This window comes from Nanorana parkeri, unplaced genomic scaffold (genome assembly GCF_000935625.1).
Source record: "Nanorana parkeri isolate BGI_ZX_2015 unplaced genomic scaffold, ASM93562v1 scaffold738, whole genome shotgun sequence".
NCBI lineage: Eukaryota > Metazoa > Chordata > Amphibia > Anura > Dicroglossidae > Nanorana > Nanorana parkeri.
The window spans coordinates 387,695-400,487 of NW_017307006.1; the positions used below are offsets into that span (position 1 = coordinate 387,695).

The window sequence follows — 12,793 nt, forward strand, 5'->3', positions numbered from 1 at the left end:
TTTACAGTACAATACAGTTTCAGAACAATAGGGTTGGGAGTGCCCTGCTCGTGAGAGCTTACACTCTAGTAGGAGGGGCAAGTGATCCAAAAGGTAATAATTGTTTGGATTGAGTTATTGGAGGAAGTAAAAGGCAGTTATGTTGAGATGAGGTAGGCTTCCCTGAAGAGATGGGTTTTTAAGAAGATTGCAGATCCAAAAACTCTAGCAGCGAGATTTCCTGCTTAGTGATTCAGCTCACCCTGGGTCCACTCAAAAGTTAAATATCTGTTTAGGTTCACCGATATATATATATTATAGTACCTTTATCAGCATTTCCTTTTTTTTTTTTCAGTCACTGCACCCATTAAAAGTATGCAAAATCTTGAGGCGCCCCAGACTAAAATTTAAAAACCGTAAATATGAAAATCAACATGTGGTCCCTCCAAAATCCATACCAGACCGTTATCCCAGATAAGGCCTCTGATAGGTATTTTAAGAGGGGCAACAAAAACATAAGAAAAATGTGGGGTTCAGCCTTCACATTAGGAGCCCCCTTCTCATCAGCGCCCCGCCCTTTTGACATGACAGTCACCGTCTCTCACAGTAGGAGCTCCTCTTTACATTAGATGCCACCCTTCACCCTCTTATACTTAAGGAGCCCTCATCACACCAGAGGCGTGAGGATGTGTGGACATTTCAAGGCACCCCCGAGGAAGCCAGGAGGTTTAGAAAAGCAGATAGATAGATAGATAGATAGATAGATAGATAGATATATGTGAAATACATCAGCTACTGTTTTGTGAAACCTGTATTTTAAATGACATCAATACTAACTTAAAAGAAAAGTCAGATTTCAAGCCAGTGTGTTATTTTTGGCACTCATCTTCGGTGATCCTTTATTCTTTCCTGTTCTTGAAGCAGTTTTGCATTGATTGAGTTCCTCTGCTTCTTAGATTGTTAAGCTGTGCAGGCAGGTCTATATTCTCTTCATGGGCCAGGTTTTCTTGTGTTTGTCTGTAAGTTTGTAATTAACATCCTATTATTTAATGTGCAGCACTGCAGAAAATGTGGTTGCTGTATACATAAAGGATTATAAAAATACCAACTGAAATGTCAATACAGAATGCATTCTTACTATATAATTTCATCTTTTAATTCAGGCCACAGAAGTTGTTAAAAAGTTTGAAGACAAATTCCAAAGCCTAACGATGGACACAATCTTCCTAGAGAATATACAGAAATCCCTAACTAATCTGCAGGTGAAGATCAAAGCACTGGTAAGTGAAGTTACTGTACTGATTCTGCAAATAATATAAACACTATATTTACAGATACAATTCTATTGTTATATTAAAGGTTTTTGGATTAAAGGGTTTCTAAACCCTCTGTTTTTTTCTGCATATATCTACTGCTAGCAGGCAGTAGATGTATGCAAAAAGGTTGAGAGAAAAAAAAAAAGCGGTTTAAACTTACCCCTGTGTTTGCCGTGCTATACCCGTCCGAGACTCCAAAACTGCTCGGCCAGCCGCAAAGCATCTTGGGGCGGGCGCATGCGCAGTTTGGATTTTCGTCCGGGAGACGAGGAGAGACACAAGGTAAGTTCTATGGACGCGTGCACCCGCATGCAGACACCGTGGGACAGGAAGTGCCAGCAAGGACAGAGGAGTCAGCACTGGATCGAAGACCCGCCGCAGCGCTCGAGAGAAGGCTGAAAACGGCAGGAAAGTAGAGGAAGATCGGATTAAGAGACATCATTTAAGGTAAGTTCTTTAATTAACATTGGGGGGAGGGAAAGAAAAATGTAACTTTAATGTCACTTTAACTACCTTAACGGCCCTAGTAGAAAAACGGCCGGCCGGGAGCTCTCTAGAGCTCTCTAGATCTGAGCGGGCGTCTTTAGACGTCCGCTCAGACACGCCCCCTCGCGCGTGCGGGAAATGCCTGATATTTAAAAACATACAAGCGATCCGCCGGCTGTAGCATTACGCCGCACATGTTACATATCGCCGCGAACGTCGGAGTGAGAGCAATAATTTTAGGGTCATCAATCACTGATAACGCTAAACTGATGAGCGGTAAAAGCTTTTAAAGCGTCGCCTATGGCCAATTTTGGGTATGGTAGTTTTCTGCGATTGCGCGGGTGCGTGCAATTTTAAAGCTTGACATGTTTGGTGTCTATTTACCCGACGTGACCCGGTCTTATATATTTTACCAAAAAACTGGGTAATAATAAAAGTTTCCTAACATAATGTAAAACAAAACCTTTTTTTTTTTTCAAAATTTTCAGTAATTTTTCCTAATTATAGTAAAAAATAAAACCCGTAGTGGTGATAAAATACCACCAAAGAAAGCTCTATGTGTCCCCAAAACATGGTATGAAATTAATTTCAGTACAGCGTTACATGACGGAATAAACGTCAGTCAAAGTACCGCAGCGCTGAATACTAAAAAATGGCCTGGCCAGGAAGGGGGTGTAAACACCTGGTTTCAAGCAGTTAATGTAATAAACATTTAATACAATGTGATGCTCATAATACACACACAGCTGAAAAAATTGTAGGGACACCTCACTCCTATCCCCTTCCGGTCACAGAAAAGAGCATTATAGATTTTCTAAAGTCAGTGCACAATAGTAGCCTTTCTATTTGTAATTATCCTTTAATGTCACTTTAAGTTTTTATTTTATATATTTGTATTAGGTGGATGTGTTTTTAAATTTGTGTACTATTTACTTTTTTAATATTTAAATCAAATTATAAATTAAATAAGTATACATAAACATGAGTATGATCTGAATGTGCATAGGTTGTGACCAGCAATTGTCAGAGCCAGCAGATTAACACTTACCTGGAACAACTACGGATGAAGACAGATGCCTGTGCCAGCCCCAACATGGATAAACAAGTATGTTGTCAGTGTGCCAACTAATGAATTAAAGGTGGCTGTTTGTCCAAGACCCCTGTGTAGCATAGGGATCTAGTGATTTCTTACAACCTCTTTATAAACAACTGCAACTACCTTTTGTCTTCCTCTTAGCCCACTATCACTTATGAGGATGCAGAGTGTTTTTTGACATTTGAGTGAAAAGCTGAACTGTAGCAATTACTACATGGTTTGTAAATGTGAGCAGACATGGGGGTGTGTCAATGGCAGCACTCTTCTGCCCCACAGGGGCTTCTGCACACAATGGTCACAGATATTCCAGAATGTGCTTTTAACAGGTGAACTGCAAATCATTTTTGGTAGAAAACTTTGTAATGCACAGGCAATAATTATTCCCTTCTTGTCCATTGAGGGACAAAGGAAATATTTGACTTTTGGGTAATGCTACCGCCTACAGGAGGTTTGGACACCTGCAAACATAAAACTGTAGGTCAGCCCAGGATATTCCCTCCTTGTAACAGCATGCCTTAGTTTTTTTGCTAGTGTCTTAGGAGACGGGACCTCTTTTCTTCAACTCTGCTAGCAAAAGCCTAACCTCTTTTTTGTTAGCATTTTTTTTGTACACCACTGCTAAAACAGGTCTCTACAATTGCAGCTATGTGACGCAGCCTATACTCAGCTTGGCGTTTGGAGTGCAGCATCCAACATCCAATCCAGTGGAACCTTCTGGATAAGATGTTGCAGGGCTAGCCTGAAAGTGTCCTTTGGGCACTGGGCTTCATGAATGGTACTTTCTAGACTGTTCTCGTAATAAGTTCACCACATAGTGCTTTCCAGGTCCAGAGTCATTGGCATTGCCTCAGTGTTTGCCCTGTCTTCAAAAACTCACTCGGAGTAGGCAGAACAGACTGAGCCCTAGTTTACATTTCTGAGTTCTTTTAAAATGACCAATGTCTACCAGTTTTTCTTACAACAGAAGGGGTTATGCTGAGGGTCTGAGCCATATTGTTATCCACTGTGTGGAGTGTTGTGTGCATCCTCTGCATTTTCTTTCCTGTCTTTCAGCGTTGACAAAGCATTTCCCCAGTGCTGCTCCTATTCCGATCTCCAGTGCATACATTGACTATGGTTACCTCTGGTCATCCAACCCTTACCAGCTATCTGGGTTTTATAAGTACCCGAGGCCTTGCTTCCTACCCTGAACTTATTTGCTTTATGGCTATGTGGTCACAACACACGGGACCGTCCGGCTCCAGCACATGGCCCCAATTAACACTCCCTTTATGGTTCCAGGGATGTTTATCCTGTGCATTCAGAAAGTACTGATATCTGTAATCTTACCCTTTGACTATAGGGTCTACCTTTTCATCAGAGTTCTCCTTTTCCTGCAGGGTGAGCTTGAGTCTCCTGCTTTATCGGCCTGCTCGTCTCGACTACAGTCAAGCAAGACTTTGTGGCCAAATTCACCCAGTTTCTGACTATTTCTGACCACAGAGTCTCTGAGTGTTCTCCTCTGCTTTCCTCTACAGAATCTATTGCTCACCTGCATTCAGTATTAGAGGCATCTAAGCCATTAATTGCAGTGACGATTTCTGATTTTGGGTTGCCCCAGCCTCCACCTGACTAAATAGGTTTTGAGGAGTTGCAGTCTTCTGCTGTTACTCCAGAATTGAAAGAGGTGGTGTGGGCTCTAAAGATCACCATCCCTTTCAGGATTTTGACTCTGCAGTCTCACCCCTGCACCCAGTGTTGGTCCTAATGCCTTCACACAGCACCCACATTTTAGGACGCTTAGACGACCTTCTGTGGATAAATCAGTCATTGTGGACCCTATTGGACAACGTCTACCTGATTGTATAGAAGTCCCCTTGATTTGGCTGGCTCCCGTGTTGACAGTCATTGGCGCTGGGAGTTCTTTATTGTCTGCAGGCAGTTTAAACCTGACAAGTCAGGAAGTTACCCATCTCTTAGCTGTTGCAAGAGAGTTGTGTGTCCGTCAGGCACCCCGTTTTTTCTAGTTTCTCCCCACACTGCCTCAGCTCTTCCCTCTGCTGTTGGAAATTAAGTTGGTTGAGTTTTTGAGCAGACTAAGTTGTTTACCCCTGAGGATCAGGTAGTTCTTAGCCTAGATAATCAGTCCTACAGTTCTGAGGTTGGAAAAGGTTAGAGAATCCTTATCTACTGGTTTACTGTTACTCTGTTTGGATTCTGACTTGACGGACCTGACTACATACCTGGATCTAGGTCCTACCCCCTTGTTTACTTCGCAGGTGAATATTATTAATTGTCATGATGCGGTTTTTTTTGGCCCCGGGAGTCAGGAGCATCTGTAAACATGTGGCTGTTTCGAGTATCTAGGTAGCCAGTGTCATGCTCCAAGGGTGTAGACCAGGGGCTGACTGGCAACTTTTAGCCCAGGGGGCAAGTACAACCCAGAGGCCCATGGTGCGGCAACTAGGCCCCCCTCCCGCTCTGCCTCTTCCCCGCATTCTCCCCGCCCCTGCCTGCCACTTTTGCCATCCTTGTAAAAGTAGTGTTAATGTATTTATCGGTTTAGGAAATGTAAAGCACACTGGTAGTGGAGGGATGCCACGTCAGGGCTGTGCGCGTGCATGACTGCTGCGACCCTGGTAGTTCTGCCACTAACTCAGAAATACATTGTACAGCAGAATGGCATTGGCTATAGAGAACTACAATTCCAAGAAATACATTACACAACAATGCAGAATACCATCAGCTATAGCGGACTATAAATCCCAGCAATACATTACACAGCAATGCAGAATACCATCAGCTACAGAGGACTACAAATCCCAGCAATACATTACACAGCGCAATGCAGAATAATATGAAGCTACATACCCTGTTGCTCTGGGTTCTCCGCCTGATGTCTAAAGGGTCTCAGGTGGGCTGTGCAGGCTCTCACCAGGGGTCCAGAGAGTTTCACGGGTGCGTCTGTGTGCAGCAGAGGTGGTTCCCTAATTAGGTGCTCAGGGGGCCAATGTGGACCGCCAGGTGGTCAGTGCGGGCTCTCTGCTCCAAAACAAAAGGCTCCAGTGATGGACTACTAGTTTGTATTGAGATTGTAGTCCATCACAGGAGCAAGCTTTGGAGCGGTGGAAGTAAGAAAAGAAAAAAAGTGTGGTGTGCAATATAGTGAAATGGAAAGTGTAAAATTATACAGCAATCAATGCAGAATGGCACCGGCTATAGAGGACTACAAATCCCAGCAATACATTATACAGCACAATGCAGAATACCACCAACTATAGAGGACTACAAGTCCCAGCAATACATTATACAGCGCAATGTGGAATTCCACCAGCTATAATGTACTATTGCTGGGATTTGTAGTCCTCTAAACTGGTGGAATTCTGCATTTTGCTGTATTGGGGACTACAAATCCCAGCAATAATACATTATACAGCACAATGCAGAATACCACCAGCTATAGAGGACTACAAGTACCAGCAATAGTACGTTATAGCTGATGGAATTCCGCATTGCGCTGTATAATGTATTATTGCTGGGGTTTGTAGTCCCCTATACAGCGCAATGCAGAATACCACCAGCTATATAGGAGTACAACAAATCCCAGCAATACATTATACATGCATCCCTCTACCAGGATATTGTTATTAGGTGCCTGGTTCCAGACTCGGGCTGTGAGTTTTTTGCTCTCAGCATTGGCTTCCGGTCAGCTTCTCTGGATGATCCCTGTAGGGAATTGGTTTTCACTTCACCCTTCTGATTCAATGAGGTAGATCAGCTTCCAAGCATATGGTCTCTCCCTACCCTTTCAGACATTCCTCACTAATTATGTGAGTATTTTCTTGTTTTTGAATGGCATCAGACAGGGGTTGAGGACTCATTCAGTGCCAGTTAGTGGTTGCCTGCTTTTGCACACCTCTCAGTTTGACTGATTTTGGATGTCCAGAAGGTTCAAGACTTCCTGTGTACATCAATTGATGATATAGAAAATAGGATTTTTGTAAATACTTTCCTGGAGTCCATGTATTTTGTCAAAATGAGAAGTATTCTGGATTTCTTAATTGTAGTTCAGCATGTTTTTGGGATTTAGGTGGCATGTTGTTCTTGATTCTGTCTGTTTTATATGTGATTATATTTTGATCCATGTAGAACGTCTGAATTGTATCTTTACTGCATACTGTTCTTTAACAATAGGTGGTGACTAGCCAAGAGCTATATGACTTTGCTAAGCTTATTATGGAAGAAGTCTCCAGGAGGAGCCGCTACTTGTCTTGCCTGTTGGTAAGTTCATGAATTTAATAGATTAAATGGTCCTGGCACTAATACACAGTCAATACAGGTAGTCTGTGTTGCTACATTCTCAAAAAGTATTGGTGCATCCCAAAAAGTGCCCGACTTCCCATAGTGTATGATTTTTGGGTAATTCTTTCAGGTCAAAGTCCAAGCAAACAGCAACATACATTGACAAAATTCAAATACGTTTACTGTTTTACCTGCCAAAGGATTTGTAAATCTTTTTAGCCTTGTAACCCAAGGTGATGCATAAAGCAGTAAATCTGAACCAGTGAGTAGTATATCTATACCATTGAGTAGTAAATCTGAACAAGGGAGTAGTAAATCTGAACCAGGGAGTAGTAAAGTCGAACCATGAAGAAGCAGAATAAGCTTTGCTGTGATTTGTCAGAGGGCTAAACAAAATTACAAATCCTTTGGCCAGTAAACATTTCTGTGTTTCCAATGTGTATTATGCCATTTCCCTGGAGTTTCACTCTAAGATTTTCCTTCTGAATTATCTTTTTCATCTTGCAGGAGCCCAGTCCCATTCTTCCAGAAGTCCCATTACAAGGCCCAATTGCAGCAGCAGCTCGTGTAGACGCCCCATTGAGACAGGATGGCAAAGTAGTGTTTGGGACCCATGACAGCCTGCTGAATCCTAGCAGAATAGGAAAACTGGCTCTGGATGATGCAGCACTGGGTGTGATCAAGAACATCATGAAGTAAGTGCACAGAAACCATCATCTCTGAGCGTTATGTAGGAAAACTGCTTTGATTGCCCATGTAGGTAGAAGTCAGCAGTTCTCTACTGCTGTTCTGCAATTTGAATATCACATATATTACCCTCCCTGCTGGAGTTTTCATTTATAATTCAGCAGGACCATTGAGAATTCATTTTGGGAGGGTACAGGTTTTGAAGCTAGACTGTTTAACCTATATATGATATAGAGTTGGTGATAAAAAGTACCATCTCTGTGTTTGTAGATGATACCAAGTTATGTAGTGTAATACAGTCCTTACAGATGTCTCCATCTTACAAGCAGATCTGAATGCTCTGTGTGATTGGGCATCTATTTGGCAAATGAGGTTTAATGTTGAGAAATGTAAAGTTATGCACTTGGGGACTAAAAACATGCATGCCTCATACACTCTAGGGGGAGTATGTTTGTGGGAGTCAATGATGGAGAGAGATCTGGGTGTTCTGGTAGATCATAGACTCAATAATAGCATGCAATGTCAAGCCGCAGTTTCTAAAGCAAGCAAAATACTTTCTTGTATGATAAGGGGTCTAGACTCCAGAGACAGAGACATAATCCTGCCCCTGTACAAGACATTAGTAAGACCTCATCTGGAATATGCAGTTCAGTTTTGCGGAACAGTTCACAAAAAGGATGTTGTGGAACTGGAAAGAGTACAGAGAAGGACAACTAAACTCTTAAGAGGCATGGAGGAGCTCAGCTATGAGGAAAGATTAACTGACCTGAATTTGTTCTCTCTGGAGAAGAGGCGATCAAGGGGGGACATGGTCACCGTGTATAAATACAGAACTTGTCCATATAGTGAGCTCGGTACCAAACTATTCACTTTAAGGTCACTGCAAAAGACAGGTATACACTCTGCATCTGCAGAAAAGGCGGTTTAACCTTCACATACAGAGAGGCTTCTTTACAATAAAAGCTGTGTAACCCTGGGACTAGTTCTAGCTAGCACCGTTAATTGTTTAAAAAAAAAATCTGGATGCATTCCTATATGCACAGAATATTACTGGATATTAACATTTTATAAGTCAAAACACCAGAGATTGTTGATCCAGGGAATATCCATTGGATCAGAGTGATATTCATTGTAGCAAAGTGAACCGTGCTTTATAGGGTTTTTTTTGCCTTCCTCTGGATCAGCTGAGGGTAACTGTGGGTATAGGGTTCTGTTTATGGAGGTTTTTCTTTTTTTTTCCCTCTTCCCCTCCTATGGTCACCGACGAGGGTGAGTGATCTGACTATTCTTTTAGGTTCTGCTTCAAATGCAGTCATCATTTATTGAGGTTTAACAAAATTAAATCTTCCTGCTTGCCATGAATATTCCTTAGATGGTTAACTTCCGTGGGAGAACCTAATGCTGTGTATAGTACAAGCCCTTATTTGACATCAGTTAAAGTGGACTTACAGGCAAACAGCTACATACAAAGATGAAATACATATATTGGAGCTGTTTTACATGCCAAAAGATCTGTATTTCCATCTATCCAGTCCATTGGGCATCTATTTGGCAAATGAGGTTTAATGTTGAGAAATGTAAAGTTATGCACTTGGGGACTAAAAACATGCATGCCTCATACACTCTAGGGGGAGTATGTTTGTGGGAGTCAATGATGGAGAGAGATCTGGGTGTTCTGGTAGATCATAGACTCAATAATAGCATGCAATGTCAAGCCGCAGTTTCTAAAGCAAGCAAAATACTTTCTTGTATGATAAGGGGTCTAGACTCCAGAGACAGAGACATAATCCTGCCCCTGTACAAGACATTAGTAAGACCTCATCTGGAATATGCAGTTCAGTTTTGCGGAACAGTTCACAAAAAGGATGTTGTGGAACTGGAAAGAGTACAGAGAAGGACAACTAAACTCTTAAGAGGCATGGAGGAGCTCAGCTATGAGGAAAGATTAACTGACCTGAATTTGTTCTCTCTGGAGAAGAGGCGATCAAGGGGGGACATGGTCACCGTGTATAAATACAGAACTTGTCCATATAGTGAGCTCGGTACCAAACTATTCACTTTAAGGTCACTGCAAAAGACAGGTATACACTCTGCATCTGCAGAAAAGGCGGTTTAACCTTCACATACAGAGAGGCTTCTTTACAATAAAAGCTGTGTAACCCTGGGACTAGTTCTAGCTAGCACCGTTAATTGTTTAAAAAAAAAATCTGGATGCATTCCTATATGCACAGAATATTACTGGATATTAACATTTTATAAGTCAAAACACCAGAGATTGTTGATCCAGGGAATATCCATTGGATCAGAGTGATATTCATTGTAGCAAAGTGAACCGTGCTTTATAGGGTTTTTTTTGCCTTCCTCTGGATCAGCTGAGGGTAACTGTGGGTATAGGGTTCTGTTTATGGAGGTTTTTCTTTTTTTTTCCCTCTTCCCCTCCTATGGTCACCGACGAGGGTGAGTGATCTGACTATTCTTTTAGGTTCTGCTTCAAATGCAGTCATCATTTATTGAGGTTTAACAAAATTAAATCTTCCTGCTTGCCATGAATATTCCTTAGATGGTTAACTTCCGTGGGAGAACCTAATGCTGTGTATAGTACAAGCCCTTATTTGACATCAGTTAAAGTGGACTTACAGGCAAACAGCTACATACAAAGATGAAATACATATATTGGAGCTGTTTTACATGCCAAAAGATCTGTATTTCCATCTATCCAGTCCTGAGATGTACACAGCTCTGCCACACAATTCAGCTCTCTCTAGACTGTTTTTTTTTCAGCTGTTACGTAACCCATACAGATCTTGTCCTTTCCCCAGCCTGTGACTGGACAGATAAAGGAGAAGTAGCACATTGATGAGCTTTCGCTCTGCACTCTCTTCCTATAAAAAGGCTGCTTACTAGCACGTGAGCACTGTAGCACAAGTGATTGGCTCTTCTGGTGCTTGTCTGTCTCTTCCATTCTAAGCTCTAATACAGGGGATTGCAAGAGGTTGCTACCAAGTCAAATGTAGGTACGTATATTGTTTACATTCAAAATATATATAGTTAATGACGTATTAATAAATATAGAGTTGCAATATTTTGTGTGCCTAGTATAAGCTTTACCTTACTGCCAAGATGGACTGCTTGTTGGGGAAGATACCGCCGAAGATACTTATTAGGTTTCTATGACTATAAATTGTAGCACTTCCCCTAACTATCAGTATGTCCCAGCACAGCGCATTCCAAAAAAGGGTTTTGACTTCACACACACCTGACTCTTCCATAAAAAGAGCTGTAAATCATTTAATGGCGTCCACTGAAAATAAACAGAAAGAGTTTATCAAACTAAAAAAGAAAGAAGAATGATTGCGTGCATTGTATCACTTTGTTACAGGGCACAACGAACCAATGGTGAGTCCCAACAGAAACATAATGATGGGAATCGACTGTCCAGCTTTGCAGGTATGATGGGTTCAGCAGATGAGATCAGTGTTTTTCAGTGCCAATCCTCAATGGCTCCTAACGAAGTATATTTCCCAGTACTCAAAGTCAAATGTAATCTAGCAAGTGCTCTTTTAACCCTTTACTACAAGCAAAGCCATGCTTCCACCTTGTAGACTGGAAAATAAACCATCAGCAGCCATTAAAGGAGAACTATGGGGTTAGGGCTTTTCCCTATAGTTCTTCTAAGGGTAACGGGATCACACAAACTAGCGTCCTCCCGTCACCCAAAGCTCGCGGTATACTGAGACGCCGCAGCCGGAACGGATCCCGACAATTCTGTCTGGATCCACCAGCTGCGTGAGTGACAGCTGGCTCTGCCTATCTAGAGGCAGAGCCAGCTGTACCCTCCCCCGTCCGTTCCGCCAGTCAGCGCTGGAGGATCGGACAGGGGAGGGGGGGAATCCCTGCAGGGAGCCATGAGTGACACAGTCTCTGCACGGATAGCTCGAGAAGTGAGCGAGCGCCGGTATGTGTTCGCTCACCTCCCGATCTACTGAGCCGACCTGTGATAGCTTAATTGTCACAGGTCGGCTCAGATTATGAGGCTGAGTGAAAATCACTCGCCTCATAATTCACCTTTAAGGACCAGAGTAGAAAAACCGTGGATTAGAGAGAAGTGACCTACGGATATGCAAAATACAATTCACAGCAAGAACTATGCTGCCATCTACCTTTCAGTTATATGCATCGCCTGCACTAAGAACATTGGAAATGAAATATACAGAACTTATATAAATATATATACTCATTTTTCTTTGTAAACCATTTGCTTCCTGTTCACCCCTAAAAAAGATAAGGCTCATTTGCTCATATATTCATTTACCTCCACACTGCGGAAAGGTAAATGTGCTTTGTTTTACATAGCAGGGATCAGGGAGGTAAATGAATTGGTGAGTGGCTGTCCAATGTTGAGATATCTGTGCATATTTATGGTGATTTGTTCAGGAGCATGTGTAAACTAGTAAGCACTTTATATCACTGTTCTTTTTAAACAAAGGCTGAGCCTTGTAGTTCTACGGACTATGATTTAAGAATTTTTATATTGCTATTATTAATTATTTATAGCACAATAGTGTGTATTATTCAGTTTGTATTGGGCTTGCTGTGTTTTGTTTATTATGTATTCCAATGGTATTTCATTTTAAAGAAAAGTTACAATTCGGAACGTGTTTTTATTGTCAGATGCAATAATGATTATATCTTCTAAATGATATAGAAGCACCCGTTGATTAGTCAATTTTTGCATTATGTTATAGTGTCTCGCCAAGGTCAGCCCTTGGCACCACGTCCGCCATCACGACCTACCAGCGGGAGCATAACCAAGAAGAAATCTGGTACAGGTGATGGGGAAAATACCAAGTTTGCTTCCCCAAGGTATAACACGTTTATATAGATAGATCGTCATGCACTCCTGCTTTCTTGTTGTGTGTATATGTGTGTGTATATATATATATATATA

General features: G+C 41.8%; 1 protein-coding gene across 1 annotated transcript in view; it reads left to right on the top strand.

Annotated features, from left to right (window-relative positions):
* CCDC180 (coiled-coil domain containing 180) overlaps positions 1–12,793 on the top strand; it is a 73,181-nt gene that overhangs the window by 43,088 nt on the left and 17,300 nt on the right. The window contains exons 23-28 of the mRNA XM_018564226.1: positions 1,143–1,259; positions 2,788–2,886; positions 7,051–7,137; positions 7,666–7,853; positions 11,225–11,292; positions 12,591–12,708. Coding sequence (XP_018419728.1) covers positions 1,143–1,259; positions 2,788–2,886; positions 7,051–7,137; positions 7,666–7,853; positions 11,225–11,292; positions 12,591–12,708 — 677 coding nt within the window. The remainder of the gene's footprint in view (positions 1–1,142; positions 1,260–2,787; positions 2,887–7,050; positions 7,138–7,665; positions 7,854–11,224; positions 11,293–12,590; positions 12,709–12,793) is intronic.